The 24,205-nt window shown below is 41.6% G+C and overlaps 1 protein-coding gene across 1 annotated transcript in view; it reads left to right on the top strand.

The window, feature by feature from the left end:
* SLC10A7 (solute carrier family 10 member 7) overlaps window positions 1-24,205 on the top strand; it is a 248,028-nt gene that overhangs the window by 202,000 nt on the left and 21,823 nt on the right. Inside the window, exons 9-10 of the mRNA XM_073642504.1 lie at window positions 1,351-1,402; window positions 3,362-3,435. Of these exons, the coding sequence (XP_073498605.1) occupies window positions 1,351-1,402; window positions 3,362-3,435 (126 nt within the window). The remainder of the gene's footprint in view (window positions 1-1,350; window positions 1,403-3,361; window positions 3,436-24,205) is intronic.

Genomic DNA, 24,205 nt, shown 5'->3' with positions numbered 1-24,205 from the left:
AATGTCTGCCCACCAACGTTCACCATCCAACCTGACGGAAATGGAAAGTCTCTCCAAGGAGGAATGGCAGAGGATCCCCAAATCCATGTGTGAAAAACTTGCATCGTTCCCAAGAAGACTCATGGCTGTACTAGCTCAAAAGGGGGCTTCTACTCAATACTGAGCAAAGGGTCTGAATACTTATGACCATGTGATATTTCAGTTTTTCTTTTTTAATAAATTTGCAAAAATTTCTACATTTATGTTTTTTTTTCAGTCAAGATGGGGTGCAGAGTGTACTTTAATAAATTTACCTTATGGCTGCAATGAAACAAAGAGTGAAAAATGTAAAGGGGTCTGAATACTTTCCGTACCTACTGTAAATGTTAGCGTAGGGTTAGTGTTGTTCCCCCTAAACATGTGTAAATGTTAGTGTAGTGTCAATATGTTAATATACTCACCTATAGCCGTCTCCTCCGGTATCCGGTGCCATTCCGCTCCTCTTCTGAGAGATGTCACATCTCTGCAGACTCTCAGGATTGCACTGCTCTGTGTGACCTGAAAGCGGCTGTTACATTGTAATATATGGAGCGTTAGAGCGAGGCCCCATAGATTTACATTGTAAAAGAGATTTCCGACTCACACACAGAGCGCATTGTGATCCGGAGAGGCTGAATTCCTGTCATGTGACTCAGAAGAGGAGCGAAATGGCACTGGATACCGGAGAAGGCGGCGGTTGGTGAGTATATTAACACATTGACACCACACTACCATTTAGACTGATTAGGTGGGAAAACCGTTAATGGGAGTGTTTCTTTATGGAATTTAAAAAAAAGAAAGAAAAGCTTTCTCTGGAAGTTGCACTGTATTTGAGTCATCTGACTCCCCATAGAATTCAATTCCAAACTTTCAAATAACATCCCATCCCACCAAGTGAGGATCTCGCAGCTCAGACTGAACAGGTCTATATATAGCATTTAGACAGTAATTATTTATATATGTTTATATTATTGTATAACTGCTATATATAGCACTGAAACTGCGGTTTTGAGGATAACAGATCTTTACCCAAAAGTTGGCAAAGTGTCTAGTTTCTATTCCTGTCTCTTTGCTGCTCCCATGATAACTATGGACTCCACATTTTTTGTATCCTTTTATATATAATCTCCTATATATAACAGGTGACTTTGTGAGCTTGTGAGAATGGAGCTCATAATCACACGGCACAGGTGTCAGGCTCCTTGCTAAGGTCATTAGGTCCTTGTGAATTTTCATGACCTTTTTTATTTAATTTATGTAGCTGCATACGTACATGTGTGTGTCCCTTTACTGCTGATATAATATATGCCATCACCTGCTCTTCTCTTTCAGTATTTTTTATCCAGCTGGCATTTATGCTTTTAACATTCCTGTTTTCTACTAGGTAAGTTCAATGTTGGTCATTTTGATGAAACTGTCAATTCATATAGATGTGGCCCAAATACCATATTATCAGCACAGTAGTGTTCCCGTCACATAACTCATGTACTGCTTACATAAATGCTTGCAGAAATAGTTGTGTTTCACCTAGATTTAAAGGGGTTGCCTGGTTTTGCTCACTTCTGTGTTGGGAGATGAGCAGCGCCCATGATGTACCAACTGCACACACCTGCTGGGACACATGCTCTATTTGCAGGTATTGCTGACTTGTTCTATTCTAATGAATAGCACAATTGTATTGTACCTGCCAATCGTAGTCGCATCCTGGCAGGTATGTGAGGACACTTTGTCCTCAGAGCTGCTAAAATCCCAACAAACCCTTTCGATTGTATTCACTATTTTTTTTTTTTAAATCGCCACCTGGGATCAGTCTTTGGGGCTTAAAATCTGTCACGCTCACATAATGAAAAATACTGCAATACTATGAAGTTGAATCCTCACTTCCCAGTCAATGGAGGTCTTATCTAGTCCAGAATATGCATATATTTTCTGTTTTGGCTAATTAACCTTGGAGTAATGATTCATTTCTGTGTTTTACTTAGAGGTCGACCATCTTCTCTTCTTAGTGCCTCCTTCCTCACAAACCTTCCTCCAATTGTAAAACATCTCACATGGAAAAGCTACTTTTCTATTTAGAGGAGACTGATGGACAGGTCTGGTCACACTATCCTCTGTGGCCAAATCTGTGCTAGGGCATTTTAGTTAGAAGAACACCACGTGCTACAATATTCTTGCCTGCAAGCCAAAAGATACTGTGCTGTAGCCCTAAAGGACCTCAGCATAAGACAGTAAAGTCCACCTTTCACTGCATGGATGTCTTACAATGGATCAGGCTCAGTGTTGTGGCTTCTATTATAAACAGAAGTTATGAAATTGTGTAAGATTGTTATCTAGGCTGCCGATCACCCAATGAATGAGCAAAATGTTCATTTATCGGGTTACTGCATCTTTTAAGCAGCGCAAAAGATCATCCTCCTCAGCGGTGCAAGGACTCGCGCTGCCGAGAACTATGACAGCCTATATACACTTCATGAACTATTACAGATCGCTCCGTGCACATTGTTTACTTTGTTCTGCCTGTGTAAACCGGTAATTAAATGACTTGCGATCAGTAAACCTTTACCGATCAGCGGTCATGTAGTGCTGCCAGTTAGTCCCTGTCTGATGTTACAAGACAATTGTTTACTTACTGCCTGCTTCCCTATAGTCAGCAGCTGATTGCTGTTGTTACCTTGCATGGGGACACTTTGTGATCATTTTATTGTCAAGAGACTCTTCCCAGTTACAGGTGAGAAGTCAGAGGAATAGACAAAAGCTCAAGGTTTCCTTTTTCCCCAAGTACAAAATATAAGTACTGTACAAACCTGACATCAAGTCTGCTACAGTCATCTAATTAAGGGAGAAGGATCTTAGAGAAGGTCTGTTCATGTAGATCATAACTTTTTCAACCCAGCAATGTCTCATAATAATGCTTAGTTCTTCCAAAAGTTTACTCCTTTGGTAGCTACACTGAATCAAATCAAGATCACTGCAACATTCAGGCAAGATTAAGAGTTTATTTGCACTGCACAATGGTAAACGACTGCCGACCGGCAACATTTTTACCAGTTAGTGATCGTTTACACGGGCAGACCCCATTTCAGCTGCGCAGAGAATGATCGGTAATATTGTTAAGTGCGTGTACGCTGCCAGTGTCAGCACCACAAGTCCACCTAACACAGGGTGATGCGCTGCTGAGAATGATGATCTTTTGTGCAGCACAAAAAAATAATTTCATCCAATGAATGAGCCCTATGCTTGGCTTTTCTTATGCAACCCATTTTATTTAATGGTTGAAAATATTTCCTTTTGCTCTGTACATGTGCTTTTGAGCTTTAGTAATTTATATTTTATTTTCTTGCAGTAAAAACACTGGCTTCACACCAGCAGACACAGTTGCAATAGTATTTTGTTCAACACATAAATCGCTCACTTTAGGTAAGTTAAAGTATGAATGAAACATGCTTTGAAATATGTATGAAATATCTCTATTTTATTCTACTTGTTTTGTTTTTTTAGCTATTATATGAATGCGAACAATTTGTAGTAATAGGAATTAGGTTTTTCCTTATTTAGATAGTTTCAATAAATAAATGAATAAAATGTTAAGATGTCATAAATGTCTGTGTGCTGCAGAGAAGTAAGAGCAGGAATTTACCTCTGTGTGCGCGGAGTGTGGGATTTATCATAGCTAGTCCATACCCACTTGCTGAGAAAGAACTGAAGATTAGAGAGTCTGCAGAGGAGAAATGAATGATAAAAGCAGGATAGAGGTCCTATAATGGCTATATATAGTGTTACTCAAGTGTACACGTACGGCACCTTATTTTGACTTGTCACGTGAAACAGCTATGCCTTTAAAGATCACTTCACACACGCCAGTGCAAACTGTATGGGGCCGAACAGTCGTCAATACAATCAGAAGTCCACATACAATGTGCGTACTGTCGGCAGCACATTCCCTGTTTAGAAGGAGAGGTGTGCTGCCATCAACTATTATTTTTAAGCCAGATTAAATATGCAATCAGCCATAGAACAAGTTTTTACTCATTTGCTGGCCAATCACTGCCATGCTTATATGGACTAATGAGCAGGAACAAGCATTCTTCTTCTTATTATTATTATTAATTATTATTATAGCGCCATTTATTCCATGGCTCTTTAAATGTGACAGGGATATACTGTACATAGTGTAAGGCGGCGGTGTTCACACCGTGCAGTAACTGAGGCAGTGACCCAAGCAAGTCCAACATAAACCGCTTTTATTCAGCAACTCACGGGTAAACAGAAAGTCCTCCGGTTCGCAGCCGGGTTAACATGAGTCCATAAACAATGGTTGCCGGGGACAATGGCCACGCCAGGCCGCTCAGAGCCTGACAGGTGCAGAGCCTTCCTAGGCGGTGGTTCAGCCACACTCAATCCTGCTGAGCTATCCTGCTGTGCTCCTAGCATGTTGCAACATAGAACAACACTAAACCTTAGTGAAGGCGTTTTAAAGGACCTGTGGCAAGAGCCACTGGAAAACCCGGGTTGGAAGGAGGAGGCCGCCCCACTGCCTCCTGTGACCTCCTCCAAAAAATGAAGGCCCTGCCGGGTTTTACTTAATCTGCCTTAGCCAGGTAGTCTGACTCGGGTCATTGCTCACCTTCATTCCTGCATTGCAGCCGCAGCTGTGTGTGTGACTGCAATGCACTCCAATGGATTTAATAGGTCTCTGTACACATTCTGGGGGATATTTAACGTCCCTCGTATACGATCCCGGTCACTGCCTCACAATAGCAAAAACATTTACGTAATCTTAACAAAACGAGTCAGCGACTGGTACAGGAGGAGAGAGGACCCTGCCCGCGAGGGCTCACAGTCTACAAGGGATGGGTGAGGATACAGTAGGTGGGGGTAGAGGAGGTCATGCAGTAATGTGGTGGGGCGGTGGTTACTGCAGGTTGTAGGCTGGTCAGAAGAGGTAGGTCTTAAGGTTTCTTTTGAAGGCTTCCATGGTAGGCGAGAGTCTGATGTGTTGGGGTAGAGAGTTCCAGAGTAGGGGGGATGCGCGGGAGAAATCTTGTATGCGATTGTGGGAAGAGGAGATAAGAGGGGAGTAGAGAAGGAGATCCTGTGAGGATTGGAGGTTGCGTGCAGGTAAGTACCGGGAGACTAGATCACAGATGTATGGAGGAGACAGGTTGTGGATGGCTTTGTATGCCATGGTTAGGGTTTTGAACTTGAGTCTCTGGGCAATAGGGAGCCAGTGAAGGGATTGACAGAGGGGAGAGGCTGGGGAATAGTGGGGGGACAGGTGGATTAGTCGAGCAGCAGAGTTTAGGATAGATTGGAGGGGCGCAAGAGTGTTGGAAGGGAGGCCACAGAGCAGGAGGTTGATGTAGTCAAGACGGGAGATGATGAGGTCATGCACTAGTCTCTTTGCTGAGGAATGCACGGATCCGGGAGATATTTTTGAGTTGGAGTCGGCAGGAAGTGGAAAGGGCTTGGATATGTGGTTTGAAAGAGAGATCAGAGTCCAGGGTTACCCAAAGGCAGCGAGCTTGTGGGACTGGGGAGAGTGAACAGCCATTGACGTTGATGGATAGGTCAGATGGGGGATATGAATGAGCGGGTAGAAAGATGATGAACTCTGTTTTATCCATGTTAAGTTTTAGAAATCTGGCAGAGAAGAAGGATGAGATGGCGGACAGACATTGTGGGATTTTGGTTAGTAGGGAGGAGATATCGGGTCCAGAGAGGTAGATCTGTGTGTCATCGGCATAGAGGTGATACTTAAAGCCGTGAGACTCCATGAGCTGTCCCAAGCCAAAGATGTACATGGAGAAGAGCAGAGGTCCTAGAACTGAACTTTGGGGGACACCGACAGATTGGGGGCGAGATGAGGAGGTGGTGCGTGAGTGGGAGACGCTGAATGTCCTGTCTGTTAGGTATGAGGAGATCCAAGATAGGGCCAAGTCCGTGATGCCAAGAGATGAAAGAATCTGTAGTAAGAGGGAATGGTCGAGTGTGTCGAAGGCTGATGACAGGTCCAGAAGGAGGAGGATGGTGTAGTGTCGCTTGGATTTGGCTGTTAGTAGGTCGTTGGTGACTTTGGTCAGGGCAGTTTCAGTCGAGTGATGCAGTCAGAAGCCAGATTGTAGGCGATCGAAGAGGGAACAGGAGGAGCGGTGGGAGGACAGTTCAAGGTGGACATGTTGTTCTAGTAGTTTTGAGGCATAGGGGAGAAGTGATATTGGGCGGTAGCTAGTCAGAGAGGATGGGTCAAGGGAGGGCTTTTTGCGGATGGGTGTGATTGAGGCATGTTTGAAACATGAGGGGAAGACACCGGTTGTTAGTGACAGGTTGAAGAGGTGGGTTAGGGTTGGGGTGAAGACTGTGGTAAGGTTAGGGATGAGGTGGGATGAGATTGGGTCAAGTTCCCAGGTGGTGAGGTGTGATTTGGAGAGTAAAGAGGAGGCTTGACCTTCTGTAATGTGGAGCAGTGGGGTTTGTAGGAGGAAGGTTGAGTAGATATGAGGAGGGGTTGTGCAGACTTTAGGCAAAAGCTTTGTCTGATGGTATCAATCTTCTGCTTGAAGAATGAGGCAAAGTCTTCGGCTGAGATGAGAGAAGAGGGAGGAGGTGCTGGGGGACGAAGGAGAGAATTGAAAGTGTTAAATAGCTGTTTAGGGTTTTGGGACAGGGAGGATATGAGAGATGAGAAGTATGTTTGTTTTGCTGCAGTGAGTGTGGACTTGAAAATAGTGAGGGATTGTTTAAATGCGATGAAGTGCTCGATGGAGTGGGACCTTTTCCATCTCCGCCCCGCAACCCTGGAGGCCCGTCGCAGTTCTTTAGTAAGTTTGGTGTGCCAGGGTTGCCTGTTGATTGTGCAAGCTTTGGTATGTGTGAGAGGGGCGATTGAGTCGAAAGCTGCAGCTATTGTGGTGTTATATAAAGTGGCCGCAACATCTGCATTGTGTAAGGAATTTGTCTGTAAGAGGGAGGAGGGATTCAGAGAGTGAGTGTAGGTCAAGGTGTTTGAGGTTACTGCGAGCGTGTGTAAGTTTGTGGAGTGGGGATTGTGCACCTGGAGAGGAGAGGGTAGAGAATGTGAGGAGGTTATGGTCCGAGAGAGGGAGAGGTGAGTTAGAGAGGGTAGATAGGGAATAGAGACGGGTAAAGATGAGGTCCAGTGTGTGGCCATCTTTATGAGTAGCTGCAGAAGACCATTGAGTAAGGCCGAAGGAGGAAGTGAAGGATAGGAACTTAGAGACAGACGAGTGGGAAGTGTCAATGAGGATGTTGAAGTCACCCATTATGATAGTGGGGATGTCAGCGGAAAGGAAGTGAAGCAGCCGGATGGTGACGTAGTCTAAGAAAGTGGTGGCTAGCCCTGGGGGTCAGTAGATGACGGCCAGTTGGAGGTCAGAGGGGGAATAGATGTGCACACAGTGCACCTCAAAAGTGGGGAGTGTAACGGAGGGTGGCAGTGGGATTTGGGTGAAAGCGCAGGTATCTGACAGGTTAAAACCTACGCCTCCACCATGTTTGCCGTTGGGGCGGGGGGGTGTGGGAAAGGTGGAATCTGCCATACGAAAGTGCAGCTGGGGAGGCTGTGTCAGAGGGGGTGAGACAGGTTTTGGTGATAACGTGGAAGAAAAGTTTGTTAGTAATGAAAAGGTCGTGGATGTAGGAAAGTTTGTTGCAGACGGAGCGAGCGTTCCATAGAGCTCCTGTTAGTGCAACTGAGGAAGTGGGGATTAGTTGGATGGGTATGAGGTTAGAAGGGTTGCGACAGTTTGTGGAAGGTCGTGGATAGGAGGTAGAAGTAACTGTGGGGATATGGCGAGGAGGACCAGGATTTGGAGAGATATCTCCAGCAGTGAGGAGGAGCAGAGAAAGTGTTAGCAGGTGGAAGCAAGAGAGAGCATGAGGTGGCGGTCTGTGTTTGGAGATCCAGGATTGAATGTTGAGGAATAATTCTGAGGAGGAGGTGAGATGAATGGGGAGGATGGAGGGAGAGATGAACAGTTCCTTACTAGGTGTAGGTGTAATGCTCTTTTGGTTGATTATTGGTCTGGGTAAAATGACTTGTCCCCTACTAGATACCCCCCCCTTAATTAGCTCATTTGCAGCACAAAATAAAAATAACATACTTCCCGAACCAGGGCCGTTCTTCCTATCTGCCCGATGTGTCTAGTATCAGTCACATGACACAAATGTTGGCTACAAGGGTCAGATGACAAACAGCAGTCATGTGAAATAACAATGTCATGTGACCGCCAGGAGAGACAGCAAGGAGATAGGAGGAGTGGCGTCGGTCTGGTAGGCAAGTATGCAGTTTTTTTGCTTTGTGCAGCAGCCTGGAGCAGATAAGAGGTTGTTTGGTAGTGGACAAACCCCTAACTCTGTATGCAGGATTATGTCCTCATTGAAAATCGGGAATATAGAGCCTTTTCTCCAACTGCCCTCATAACTTTTTATGACGTCAACAGAAATCTCTTCATCTCTTCTGACTCCCCCATACACGGGAATGTTCATCTCTTCTGACTCCTGCTCTCCCCCACCCCCCATACACGGGAATGTTCATCTCTTCTGACTCCCCCCATACACGGGAATGTTCATCTCTTCTGACTCCCCCCATACACGGGAATGTTCAGCCGAGCACTCCTGTGTTTTATATGAAAGAGTCACTGCCAGACTCCTCTGACAGCATTTTATCTCCCAGAGAACAAAAGAATCGGCTTTTGGAAAACCAACAGATTAGATCCTTCTCTCTCCGGTATCATCTGTTAGGTGAGAGTCGGAAGGCCCCCATACACATTAGACTGTAATCTAATTCCGCTGACATTGGCAGGTTCGGCTGACTTTAGTCTCATGTATATCAAGGCCTTTACAGATCAGATCACAGTTGTATTAGAAAACCAGGTAGGAGAACAAGAACCCTTGTTTTTGTTATTTATCACCACTAAATTGTGATCATATTAAAGGGGTTGCTCAGGTTTGGCACGAAAGTCCTCACAGCGCGCACTTGGGATTCTCTGGGGCCGGCGGCAAGACCGAGCAGTCATGTGACCACAAGTATGCAATTTGCATACTCCCGGCGGCCACATTCTGACTAGAAGTGAGCAGGCTCTCTCAGTACAAGGGAATTGAGCGAGGTCAATCTAGTCAGATTGTGACTGGAAGTATGCATATTTCATGTTTGCGGTCTCATGACTGTACAGTCTCGCCACCAACACCGAAGAATCCTGACATCACACACTGAGAGGATTCACAAGTCTGCAGTCACGTACAGTGACTGCAGACTTTCGTGCCAAACCTGGGTAACCCCTTTTAGATGGAAGCACATCTTTTAATCTCGTGAATATCTTTACTACATTGTGAAACAAAAAACTAGTACACTACAGGTGGAGATGTTGTAGTGCCATCTAGATTGGAGACAGATATAACAGCAGCCGTGATAACAGAGCCATTAGTGTCATCACCTAAATCTTTCTTTCATATTCTGGTTTGTACAGCAGGCGAAGAGGAGTAGATCCAAACATGTACAACCCTCTCTTGATTCATTTCTTTTATTAGTATCTTTGCCATTGATTGATTAGTACTTGATATTAGTACTTTTCTTCTATTGATTGATTGCGGATGAAGTGACTATTTGACCTTTAATTATGAAGCTCCACATTGAAAATGACATTGAGCTATAGCTTCTTGTAATCCTGCTGGAATACCCGGCAGGAAGCCATTTGGAGTTCATTCAGGATGATCGAGAATGCCTCGAGAAAGCCGTGTACTATCACTTGAACACTTCAGAAACGAAAAATTCACTCTATAATGGATTCTTAGCTACTGATTTGCACATGTAAATCACCGGAAATATAATGTGTCGTAATTGTATCTGGAAAAAAAACTTGATGGATATTCTGCACAGATTTGTAGTGGAAAGGTAAAAGCAATTGTACATCTCAGCTTTAAACACTATCTGAGTAAAGTGAATACATGAATAGCATAGATGTTATTCATATAGGATAGGTAATAATGACCAACTATACACACATCTTTCCTCTAATATACTTCTAACGAGTATTTAACTCTTTTGTAGTCTCTCCTGTTTCATGTGTTTTTGATCTGGCTTTATTGACTGTGATATCTTGGAACAGATATGTAAATTTCTATGTATTACGTCCTGGTCATGTTGCTTCCTCCAGTTATGCCCATTCGTTACTTGGTTTTATAAAGATTTCTTGTAACATTAGATCTGTAACTATGGTTAAGGGTGGACACACCCAAAACACGTAGGCTCTGCACATGGTTACATGAGTTTTTAGCTATGATTCAATAAAGGAATGACATTTTTACATCAGGTGCTGGAATTTTACCAACTTTTTGGATATAGGACTAGAACATGGTACAGTTTATGAAATGATAGATATTGTGATGTAAAATCACTTTGGTAGCATAGCAAAGGCTGTCTGCACAGCGACACACAGATTTAGCCAGGTCCGTAATCTTACCTTACAGCGTCCATGGCTCCTCTTTTTATGTGGTGTGACGCACATGTGATGTTGCTCCAGGTCAGCTAATCAAAAGAAGAGCTCTGGATTTCAGGAGGTAGGAAGTAGTGCTCAGGGACCCCATCTGGCGGCCACAGAATAATGACCTGGCCGCTGGACCGGATCCTGTGAATCAATTCGCACCAACTGCAGTTCTTGGTAATAATATATAAGTATTGGCATACCATGGTTAAAATTATGGAGAAATATGTCACAGGTGAGTTCAGAGATCTGACTGAAGATTGTTAAAGGAGTTAATACTCTTTTAAAAGTAATGCTATAGTAAATAGGACAAAGCTGCAATGCCACACAGAGGCACTACTAAAAATATGGCTCGTCTAGTAAGCAATGAAAGGGACATGGCAGTCATGGGAACACAGGGGCTGTATTGATTAGCTGATTATGAGAGTGCTGATAGTCACTGGCCCCTTACCGATTTACTACCTACCAGATTGGCAGACGTTGGCTTCTGCCTCAAGCGGACTGTTTTGCATTCAACTCTAGACGATAATTGCTTTAACTAGATGTCTGTTTTATCAACCTTCTTTAACTGCATTAACTTAATTTCCAGTGCATAATGGTTTCCCAATTCTTTCCATATTTTACATATGTAATTGTTAGTTTTTTATTACTATTATTATTTTATACATTTTCCTTTTTTTAACATTATTACTAATTATATTTATGAACTTCAAACTCTTGCAACAAAATTCACACACAGGACTACATTTGCATTGTTACACCATCTCTCCATTTAAAGCTGTTATGTATTTCTCTTTTGAACGGCGTTAATTAGAACTCCTGCCAGGATCCTGTGGTGCCATCACCTGTCCCAATCTCACATTGTAGTGTGCATTACAGTCATTAAATTAGGGCTATGCTAAACAGGTAACAATAGTATCAAACTTTATTAGAACAATGCTATAAAGATTTTCTAAGTTTATAATTAAAGTTTTTCAAGAAATAATTGGTCTACAAATGGCATAGCTGCTGGATTAGGTATTCGGTGCAAATTAGGGTGCATTTACAAATTATCATTTATCGGGTGAAATAATCTTTTGATCATCGTTCTCGGTGGTGCACCATCCTGTGTAAACAGGATTCGCATTGTGGAGAACAATGGTAGCTTATGTCCACTTAGTAATCTATTACAAATCTATTGAAAATCGCTCAGTGCGCATCGATTACGGCAGTCTGCTTGTGTAAACAGTTTATTAAAGAGAACCGATCATGTAAAAAAACACTATTAACCTGCAGATATGGGGTTATTCTGCAGGTAAATAACGTTCTAAAGCTGTGCGCCTGCTGCTCTGAAAGCCCGGCTACTGGGAGAAAATAAACTTTATTCCTCCAGGCAGCCTCGGACTTTCAGTCATAGAGGTACAGCTTCAGTCACTGCTCAGTACATAGTGAACGGTGGCTGCAACCATGCGTTGTGCTGATTGAAAGCCGGCTCAGCAGTGCATTAGTTCAGAGCCAGCTGTCAGTCAGCGCCGCGGTGTGGTTACAGCTGCTACTCACTATGTACTGGGTGGTGACTGAAGCACCGACCGTGCCTCTACCACTGAAAGCTGGAGGCTGCTGGGAGGAATAAAGTTAATTTCCTCCCGGAAGTTTTCGGTGCAGCGACCGCACAGCTATAAAACACTATTAACCTGCATATTGACCCCATATCTGCAGGTTAGTAGCATTTTGGGACATGACAAGTCCCCTGTAAATAACCGCCGATCAGTGGTTGTTTAGTGCCACTGGTCTGTCCGTGTAAATGGACCCTTACTTTCGGCAGATACATTTTTTTTTTTTTGAGGCTTCACCTGGGTATTTTTGTGATTTGTGCAATTTTTAAGGCTAATGGTTACCTATATTTTCACCTATAAGCCGAAACAGCCTACTTAATATTCTTTAAGTTCTCCACAAGCCGCAAAACATCATTAACCCATTGAGTTATGGACTCGACAAAACTTCTGAATAGTGATGTCTGGCACCAAGATGTGTGTAATCTTTAGGACCTTTAAGTTGGGATCGGGGGCCTTTTTTCCAGCACATCCCACAGATGCTGAGTCATATTGAGATCAGAGGATTTAGAGTCAACACCTTTACCCCTTAGTCATGTTCCTGATACTATTCTGTAGAGTTGCAAGTCACATTATCCTGCTGAATGAGTCATGCCATTAATGTGCAACAATGTTTAGGCAGGTGGTATGTGTCAAATCAATTTCTGTGGGCTACTGTCTTCTACTGCTTCATTGTCAAGTTCTAATGTTCACATGTAGGTGCTTTCAGGGGTGGCATGGGGTCAGTCTAGCACTATGACCAGTCTGTGAGCACATATTCCCATTAGCAGTAAGATGGGATGCACTTTATTTTTTATATTTCCATCATAGCCAGCATAAACTTTTTTTTTTTTTAGTAATTTGTCCTACAGTAACTCAACTGTAGGATCGGACCAGAGGGGTCTTCATTCCCTGTATGGCTCAGTGAGCCTTTTGCACCCATTACGTTGGTTCACCAATTTTCCTATTTTGGTACTAATCTCTGCATATTGGAAACACCTAACAAGACTTGTTTTTGTAAATGCGCTGACCATTTGTCTAATCACTACAATTTGGCCCTTATTAAAGTGTATGTTCCTTTCTTTTGCCCATTATTTCTTCTGCTTGAGAGCAGCCATTGTAATGAGGTGATCCATGTTTTCTTAATCTGTTAATGGCTGATGGGTTTATAAAGGTTCTGATACAGTTAGGTCCAGAAATATTTGGACATTGACATACGTTTTGGCATTTTAGCTGATTACCAAAAACATGTTCAAGATTATTATATATTTAATATGGGCTTAAAGTGCAGACTCTCAGCTTTAGTTTGAGGGTATTCACATCCTAATTGGAGTAAGGGTTTGCGAATTACATTTCTTTAATATGTAGCTATATGTTTTTAAAGGGACCAAAAGTAAGTGGACAATTATCTCAAAAGCTCTTTAATGGGCTCCATGGGCTATTCCCTCACAAATCCATCATCAATTAAGCAGGTAAAAGGCCTGGAGCTGATTCCAGGTGTGGCATTTGGAAGCTATTGCTTTGAACCCACAACATGCAGTCAAAGGAGCTCTCATTGGAAGAGAAACAGACCATCAGGCTGAAAAAAGGAAGAAAAAAAATGAGAGAGATCACAGAAATGTTAGTAGTGTCCAAATCAACAGTTCGGTACATTCTGCAATTAAAAAAAGAAATCATTGGTGAGCTTGGGAACTCCGAAAGGCCTGGACGTTCACAGAAGACAACAGTGGAGGGTCACAGAATCCTTTCTATGATGAAGAAAAATCACTTCACAGCATCCATTTAAGTGAAGAACACTCTCCAAGAAGTAGGTGTTTCAGTGTCTAAGTCTACCATAAAGAAAAAACTTCATGAGACCAAATACAGAGGGTTCACCACAATGTACAAACCATTGATCAGCCTTAAAAATAGAAAGGTCAGATTAGAATTTGCCAAAAAATCATCTAAAGAAGCTGCCCAGTTCTGGAAAAGCATTCTTTGGACAGATGAAACGAAGATCAATCTGTACCAGAATGATGGGAGAAGAAAGTATGGAGAAGGCTTGGAACAGCTCATGATCCAATGCTCACCACATCCTCTGGGTCATTAGTGTTTATTGATGATATGACTGAAGACAGAAGCTGCCAGATGAATTCTGAAGTGTACAGTTCTATACTTTCTGCTCAATTTCAACCAAATGCAGCAAGGTTGATTGGATGGCACTTTACAGTACAGATAGTGACCCAAAGCATACTGCGAAAGCAACCCAGGAGATTAAGGCAAAGAAGCAATGGCCAAATGAATCACCAGATCTCAACCCCATCAAGCATGTATTTCCCATGCTTAAGGCAAAAATTAAGGCTGAAAAACCAACCAACAAGCAACAACTGAAGTCAGCTGCGGTAAAGGCCTGGTAAAGCATCACAAAGGAGAAAACCCAACATTGGCGACTTCCATGGCTTCCAGACCTCGGGCAGACGTTGCCTGTAAATGATTCTCTACATAGTATTAAAAATGAACATTCATAGTAAAATTACTTTTGAGTCCTTGAAATGAGGCTTTGTAGGAAAATGGTTGCAATACCTACAATGGTGTGAAAAAGTGTTTGCCCCCTTCCTGATTTTTTATTCTTTTGCATGTTTGTCACACTTAAGTGTTTCAGATCATTAAACCAATTTAAATATTAGACAAAGATAACACAAGTAAACAAAAAATGCCATTTAAAACCTAAGTTAACTGTGGTTTATTACATCTTTGGGAAGCTGAGTTCAATTTCCCCAGCGACACACAGGCCTGATTACTGCCACACCTGTTCTCAATCAAGAAATCATTTAAATAGGACCTGCCTGGCAAAGTGAGTTAGACCAAAAGATCTTGAAAAGCTAGACATCATTTGCAATCCAAATAAATTCAGAAACAAATCAGAAACAAAGTAACTGAGATCTATTAGTCTGGAAAAGGTTATAAACCCATTTCTAAAGCTTTGGGATGCCAGCGAACCACAGTGAGAGCCATTATCCACAAATGGCGAAAACATGGAAAAGCGGTGAACCTTCCCAGGAATGGCTGACCAAAATTATCTCTCGAGCACAGCGAGGACTCATTCAAGAGGTCATGAAAGACCCCATAACATCCAAAGAACTGCAGGCCTCACTTGCCTCAGTTAAGGTCAATGTTCATGGCTCCACCATAAGAAAGAGACTGGGAAAAATGGCATGCATGGCGGAGTTCCAAGACGAAAACCACTGCTGAGCAAAAAGAAGATAAAAGCTCATCTCAATTTTGCCACAAAACATCTTGATGACCACCAATACCATTGGGAGAATAGTCTGTGGACTGACGAGACAAAAGTTGAACTTTTTGGAAGGTATGTTCCATTACACCTGACGTAGAAGTAACACAGCATTTCAGAAAAGGAACATCATACCAGCAGTAAAATATGGTGGTGGTGTTGTGATGGTCTGGGACTGTTTTGCTGCTACAGGACCTGGAAGACTTGCTGTGGTAAATGGAACCATGAATTCTGCTGTCTACCAAAAAATCCTGAAGGAGAGTGTCCAGCCATCTGTTCGTGACCTCAAGCTGAAGCGCACTTGTGTTGTGCAGCTGGACAATGATCCAAAACACATCAGCAAATCCACCTCTGAATGGCTCAAGAAAAACAAAATTAAGACTTTAGAGTGGCCTAGTCAAAGTCCTGACCTTAATCCAATTGAGATGCTGTGTCATGATCTTAAAAAGGCAAGTCATGCTCGGAAACCTTCCAATGTGGCTGAATTTCAACAATTTTGCAAAGATGAGTGGGCAAAAATTGCTCCAGAGTGTTGTCAAAGACTCCTTGCCAGTTATCGCAAACACTTGATTGCAGTTGTTCCTGCTAGGGGTGGCCCAACTAGTTACTAGGTTTAGGGTGCAATCACTTTTTCATACAGAGCCCTATAGGTTTGGATTTCTTTTTCCCTTAATAATAAAGACCTTCCATTAACCCCTTTCTGACATGGTACGTCCTTGTGGCATGTTACTTATTGACCAGGGATGTATGGATACATCCAGGCGATTTTGCGCGCACCAAGGCTGTACGCGCGATCGCCGCCGGGTGTCAGCTGATTCTGACAGCTGACACCTAGCACTTTAACCCCTTAAATGCTGCAATCACAGCATTTAGCGAGCAGAGGTACAGAAGCCCCTCTGCTCTTAGATCGGATGACATCAGGGTCACCAGGCACTAGTAAGATAGTTAGATCATGCACAGTGCATGATCTAACTAACTTGTGTCAGTGCAGAGCTGACAGTTATGAAGTATAGCAGTGATCTTGCACTGCTATACCTTATAACTGTGATCAGAAAAAAGTGAAAGTCCCATAGTGGGACTAAGTAAAAAAGTACAAAAAAAATTGTAAAAATAATCTAATCTGAAAATAATAAATATATTAAATAAAAAAAGAGGAAAAAAATTATGCTTTATTATCATACCGCCGAACAAAAAGTGGAAAAATACGCTCTAAAAAAGACCAATGTAAATAAAAATGGTACCGATGAAAACATCATCTTGTCCCGCAAAAACACAAGCTGCGATACAGCTCCATCAGCGAAAAATAAAGTTATAGCTCTCAGAATAAAGCGATGCAAAAATAATTATTTTTTCTACAAAATTGTTTTTGTGTAAAATCGCCAAAACATCAAAAAAACTATATAAATGTGGTATCGCTGTAATCGTACTAACCAGAAGAATAAAGCTGCCTTATCAATTTTACCACATGCAGAATGGCATAAAAAAAAAAACATTTCCTGAGTTGTTGGTTTTTGCTTATTCTGCCTCTCAAAAATTGGAAAAGAAAGCGATCAAAAAATGACATGTGTCAAAAATGGTACCAATACAAAAGGACAACCCGTCCCGCAAAAATAAGACCTCACATGACTCTGTCGGCAGAAATATGGAAAAATTATTATTGCTCTCTTAACCCTGCTGTTCCATTCGGGTCTACTATACACTTATAATGTTCCGGTTATTTTTGACGGGACCTATTAAAGTCTTGATTTTTAGCTAATTTAAGTGTTTTATTTGAATACCTGTTGCATTATTATACTGTATGTGAACATGGTTGTTCATAAACAAATGAAAAATGAAATCAAAAGCTTAATTTTTATTTTTTTGTATCAAAAAATGTTACATGGCCTTATTGCAATATTCATGCATATTGCACATTTGCACATAAAAATATTCTTTATATAACTGCAAACTATAACTAATAACATCAAACTATATGCAAATATATTTTTTTTATTAAAAAAATAAAAAAAAAAGTTCAGTTTTTTCTATGTAAAATGGTAAATAAGGTTCACGGTGCTAAATTTACTGTTTGCATTCGTCACAAGTATAATTTACATGTCTTTTGCATAAGTACTTTGTACAACTGCAACATATCACATTTGTTTTGTGATTACTTGATGTTGGACAGAAGGCGCATCGTTTCCGTTTTAGGCTGGTTGTGTTGCTGGTGGAGGCTGTGGTTATCGTAGCAGTGCCGGTGGAAGCCGTTGGTTCACTTTCTTTAGCATGCTGTTGGATCCTGTGGACAATGGCTGCCGCTCCATCATCTCTGGGTGTTACTTTTCTTTCTTCGAGATATGGGCTAACCAGTGATTTTCCCAACGCCTCTATAAAAATTCTTCTTTTATATAGTTTTTTGTTCCAATTTGGGTGTATTAAACGCCATAACACGAATGCATTGTATGCAGACACCTCAAGAATGTTGTAAAAAACAACAATTGGTCACTGATTTGTTTTGCGTTTAGAGGTGTAAGTGCCTATGAGTTGACCTAGAGAATCAACTGCCACTTTTGTGGCATTGTAATGTAAAGTCATGTCCGGCTTTCTGTCGTCTCGATTACTGATTGCACTATCATGGTGCATTGTGCTCATCAGAATGACCTGTTTAGTTTCTTACGTTCCCAAAAAACACACTGTTGAAAATAAGAAAATCTTTTCATTTACAATGTGAAATGTTGACAACTGAATTGAACTACTGTATTTCTATATGAACAGCAGGGTAAATAAGATACAGCGAAAAAGTTTTGCACATAACTATACTGGAAGCGAATCCATCTGCTGTATCGTAATTTGAAAATGTATGTACAGTGGGTACGGAAAGTATTCAGACCCCTTTAAATTTTTCACTCTTTCATTGCAGCCATTTGGTAAATTCTAAAAAGTTCTTTTTTTTTCTCATTAATGCATACTCTGCACCCCATCTTGACTGAAAAAAACAGAAATGTAGAAATTTTTGCAAATTTTATAAAAAGAAAAACAAATATCACATGGTCATAAGTATTCAGACCCTATGCTCAGACACTCATATTTAAGTCACGTGCTGTCCATTTACTTGTGATCCTCCTTGAGATGGTTCTACTCCTTCATTGGAGTCCAGCTGTGTTTAATTGAACTGATAGGACTTGATTTGGAAAGGCACACACCTGTCTATATATAAGACCTCACAGCTCACAATGCATGTCAGACCAAATGAGAATAATGAGCTCAAATGAACTGCCCAAGGAACTCAGACAGAATTGTGGCAAGGCACAGATCTGGCTAAGGTTCCAAAAGAATTTCTGCATTACTCAAGGTTCCTGCATTACTAACACTGCAGCCCTCCACCAGTCGGGCCTTTATGGCAAAGTGGCCCGACGGAAGCCTCTCCTCAGTGCAAGACATATGAAAGCCCGCATAGTTTGCTCAGAAACACATGAAGGACTCCCAGACTATGAGAAATAAGATTCTCTGGTCTGATGAGACGAAGATAGAACTTTTTGGTGATAATTCTAAGCGGTATGTATGGAGAAAACCAGGCACTGCTCATCACCTGCCCAATACAATCCCAACAGTGAAACATGGTGGTGGCAGCATCATACTATGGGGGTGTTTTTCAGCTGCAGGGACAGAACGACTGGTTGCAGTTGAAGGAAACATGAGTGCGGCCAAGTACAGAGATATCCTGGATGAAAACCTCTTCCCGAGTGCTCTTGACCTCAGACTTGGCCAAAAGTTCACCTTCCAACAAGACAATGACCCTAAGCACACAGCAAAAATAACAAAGAAGTGGCTTCAGAACAACTCTGTGACCATTCTTGACTGGCCCAGCCAGAGCCCTGACCTAAACCCAGATGAGCATCTCTGAAGAGACCTGAAAATGGCTATCCACTAACGTTCACCATCCAGCCTGACGGAACTGGAGAGGATCTGCAAGCAAGAATGGCAGAGGATCCCCAAATCCAGGTGTGAAAAACTAGCTCAAAAGGGTGCTTCTACTCAGTACTGAGCAAAGGATCTGAATACTAATGACCATGTGATATTTCAGTTTTTCTTTTTTAATAAATTTGCAAACATTTCTACATTTCTGTACTTTTTCAGTCAAGATGGGGTGCAGAGTGTACATTAATGAGAGAAAAAAAATGAACTTTTTAGAATTTACCAAATGGCTGCAATGAAACTACTTTTAGTACCCACTGTATGTGTAAATCTGTACGGACCAAAAGGACCTAGATAAATTGATAAATAGTAGTAGATGCAATATATAGTCCAAAATGAGATTATAACTCCTTTATTTTACTCAAAAAATGGCTGGAGATTACTATAAAAGGCTATCGGACATTTTTGACCGAACAGTACAAGTGTAAAAAAAACGTGGAGCAAAAAGTAAACAAAAATAAAATACACATACTAAGAACCCCTCAAAGTCAATTAACCACAAGTTTCAGAACCGCATAATGAATATTTTAAAAAATGTCAAATTTCAAATTCGGTCATTTTTGACCGAACAGAACAGCAGGGTTAATATGGCGATGCAAAAAACTGTTTTTGCCAAAAAAGCGTATTTCAGTGTGTGACAGCAGCCAAACATAAAAAAAGTTATAAATCTGGTATTGCTGTAATCGCACTGACCCGAAGAATAAAGTCGCCTAATCACTTATACCGTACGAGGAACAGCGTACAAAATAAATAAAGCCAATTCTTCACCTGTTGTTGATTTGTTCATTCGGTCTCCGAAAGATCGCAGTAAAGCTTGGCTCACATTTATTCTGCGCTCTGCGCTTACACCGGGATTTCGTTGTAAATCTCTGAAATACATGATTCATGCGCAACCCAGGCTGAAGACTCCCTATAATAAAGCATATGGAGGCACTGTGGACGCCGTCTGGCATATGATCCAGCGGTGTCCGTCTTTTTAGGCGTGCATAAAAGCGTCATCGGCCACAGTTTTGTGAACCTCTGGGGGAAAAAAAGGACAACACTGAACAGAGACCAGACGGAGTCCAGAGTAACTCTGCTGCCTCATTATAGTGATTTATCTGTCATGGCAGGTCCTTTCACACCACCGCGACCCATACAACAGACCGGACATAGTTACATAGTTTATACATAGCGGAGAAAACACCGGGGCTATCGGAAGGTAAGTATAATCTTTATTTTTTCTTTTAAATTCTTTTTTTAACAGGTTCTATGGTACCCGAGTCTGGATGAGAGTCTCCTCTTCTCCAGACCTTGGTACCATCCGCATATTGAATCACTTAATATCCGCTTGTGCACATGTGCCCATACGGATATTATGCGATTCAAGTCAATGGCGGCAATTACGCTGCGTGTCCGCAAAATTAATGGACATGCTGCGTATTTTTCCGCAATGATAATCCGCAGTGGAAATTTCCACAGCATGTGCACAGCATATACGGATTATCATTGGGAACCATGGGGCACGTATTACCAAGCGTTTTTTAAGTTTTTTCGCTGCTTAAATTCTGCGGCAAAAACGCTTAAAAAACGCATAGTGGGCACGCAGCCTTAGTGTCCACATGTTTGGCTTTTCTGTTGCGATGAGAACCCGCCTAATTTACAGTTGCAGGTCTCTAGAAGCACAAGCTGGGCATAACGTACTGGTCACTACAACAGCAGTTTACAATTTTCATTTAGCAACATCCACTGCTGCTTGTTTTTGGAAAAATCCCCACCACATCTGTAGATAAATTCCCAAAGGGGTATTATTTCCAAATTGGGGTCACTTGAGGGGGGATTCTGCTCTTCGAGTACTTGGGGTCTTTGTATATGGAGTCTACAAACTATTTTAGAAAAATCTGTGCTCCAGGAGGCAAATAGCACTCGTTCCTTCTGGAGTCTTGCCGTGTGGCTAAGTAGTACTGCACAGGCACATATGGGGTATTCTACATTCAGCAGAAATTGTGTGACAAATTTTGGTGCCCTTTTTACCCATTTCCCAGTTTGAAAATGTAAAACCTGGGGCTAAAACAAAACTTTGGTAGTAAAAATTTAATTATTCTTTCTTCACCGCCCAATGGTGTAAAATTCTTTGATGCACATGTGGTGTCAACATGCTCACTGCGCCCCTAGATTAATTAATTGAGAGGTGTAGTTTGTAAAATGGGGTCTCTTATGGGAGGTGCAGCTGTTCTGGCACCTTAGGGGCTCTTCCAATGTGACATGGCACCCTCAAACCAGTCCAGCAAAATATGAACTCCAACATGGTGCTCCTTCCCTTCTGAACTTTCCCATGTGCCTCAAAATTAGTTTTCAACCATATATGAGGTATCTGTGTACTCAGGAGAAATTGCACAACAAATTTTGGTGTCCATTTTCTCCTGCTATCCTTGTGAAAATTAAAAAATTGGGGGCTAAAGCAGCATATTTGTGGGAAAAATCTATATTTTTTCATTTTCACAGATCAACGTTGTAAACTTCTGTGAAGCACCTGTGGGTTCAAGGTGCTGACCACACATCTAGATAAGTTCCCTGAGGGGGGTCTAGTTTGCAAAATGGTGTCACATGTGGGAGAGTTCCACTGTTTAGGCACATCAGGGGCTCTCCAAACGCGACATGGCGTCCGCTAATTATTCCAGTAAATTTAGCATTCAAAAAGCCAAATGGCGCTCCTTCCCTTCCGAACCCTGCTGTGTGCCCAATCAGTAGTTTTCCTCCACATATTGGGTATTGGCGTACTCAGGATAAATTGCTCAACAAATTGTATGGTGCAATTTCTCCTGTTACCCTTATGAAAATGCAAAATTTGGAGCTAAAAAAAAAACATTTCTGTGGGAAATATGTGAAATTTTTATTTTCATGGCTCAATGTTATAAACTTCTGTCAAGCACCTGGGGGTTAAAGGTGCTCACCACACATCTAGAGATGTTCCCTGAGGGGTCTAGTTTCCAAAATAATGTCATTTGTGGGGGGGTTCCACTGTTAAGGCACATAAGGGGCTCTCCAAACGCAACATGGTGCCCGTTAATCCAGCAATTTTTGCATTCAAAAAGTCAAATGGCACTCCTTCCCTTCTGAGCCCTGCCGTGTGCCCAGTGGTTTTCACCCGCATATGGGGTATCTGCATGCTCAGGAGAAATTTATCAACATATTTTGGGGTACATTTTTCCTGGTACCCTTGCGAAAAAAAAAAAAAAATTGAGTCTAAAGTAAAATTTTTGTGAAAAAAAGTTAAATGTTCATTTTTTTTCACATTCCAAAAATTCCTGTGAAGCACCTGAAGGGTTATTAAACTTCTTGAATGTGGTTTTGAGCACCTTCAGAGGTGCAGTTTTTAGAATGGTGTCTGTGCTGTGGAGTCAGAGTCGTGGACTCTGAGTCGGAAGTCAGGAAAATTTAGGAGTCGGACGTTTGGCTTACCAACTCCATAGCCCTGAGAAGCAGGACCGTTTTGAAATTATAATGAAAGAGACAGAAAATAAGTTTACATATGTTGCAGCCTGCAGTAAATAATGGCTATGATGGCTAATCTATCATTTTAGCCCAACAGAAGGCACAGGTGTACATAAATTAATAGTCCAGAAGACATTTATGGCATTTCTAACTTTGACAGTTGTCACTTTTTATTCTGAACACAAAAATAAGAGGTGATCAGGTTGTGCTAACGTGGCCAGTGAAAACAATACCAGAACGCAGTCAAATACTCAAGTTACAATATTAATTTGCTTCAAGATTATAATTGCAACTTGAAAATGTTGTGAGCAGATAACGGATAAAGATAAAGCAAGTCCTTACATATAAAAGTCAGTCAGAGCTGATAGCAGCTGTTGATTCATGCCATTGGAAGAGAAGTTCTGGTATCTGATGGAACACAGATTCCTGATAAAAGTTAAAATAACCCAAAAAGTGCAATTATAATTTAAAAATAGTGTAACCTCAGGCCATTGAGTGAGCACTTATATAATTAGTGAAGGGGTGCCTAAAATCATTATTCTCGACAGCACATCGCCTTGTGTAAGCTGGGCATGTGCTGCCGACAACAATGGTAGCCTATGTGCACAGAACCTTCTATTGCTGGTCATTCTGTGCACATACTGTAGGTAATGCTTTTTTTTTCTTAGGCTATTAAATAATCTCCAAGCAGTAAACAAGTAGGGTGGTGTAAACCTGCCCCTAGTCTAGTGGAATATTTCATTAGCATATTAGCCAATGTACATCTTGTGGTGGCCTTTTTCCTATGGTGTGCTATTCCAGATATTTATTATTTGTGTGTTAGCGAGCACTTAGACTAAACAGATGATAAAATCTTCTAATATTGTATTTTCTAGCTAGAGCTTCTGCTGTATGTTTCTGTAAGCGTTGGTGACAGGTAGATTTAATAAAATTATATAGAGGTAAATTACAAGTTTACAAGTCAAGAGACATAGGAATACTTTCCGCAGCCTGCTTCCCATACAGAAGAAAGCACTGTGTATCTGTTACCTCCGTCTTACACCCGGCATATAAATCCTTTGATTCCAGCATTTCTCAGATGTGTCCAGAAATGTCACCAAAGGCTTTACTTCCTGATGCCTCCTATTCATCTGTACATACTGCTAGCAGTAGGATTTTATTAATATTTAGAAAGTTTGCCTCCAGCAGTACTAAAGTGAGCATCAGAGAAACAACAGTTGTTTACCACGTTTGAACTGAAGGATCTCGCCCCAGAGATATGCTTTCACTTGAAGTGTACATCTTTCAATCTCAGCTCCCAACAAAGAGACACATGAATAACAATTGTCATTTCTGGGCCGTACCTCTCCAATTATTTATTTGGTTTGTGTCTTCCAAGAAATGCGCATAATGGGGACAGACACTCAAAGCCCGATTGC

Source organism: Phyllobates terribilis, unplaced genomic scaffold, assembly GCF_046119375.1.
Source record: "Phyllobates terribilis strain yellow unplaced genomic scaffold, ASM4611937v1 Scaffold_1__5_contigs__length_1240528914, whole genome shotgun sequence".
Lineage (NCBI taxonomy): Eukaryota > Metazoa > Chordata > Amphibia > Anura > Dendrobatidae > Phyllobates > Phyllobates terribilis.
The sequence above is the reverse complement of the archived record's forward strand: the minus strand, read 5'-3'. Positions and strand labels throughout refer to the sequence as shown.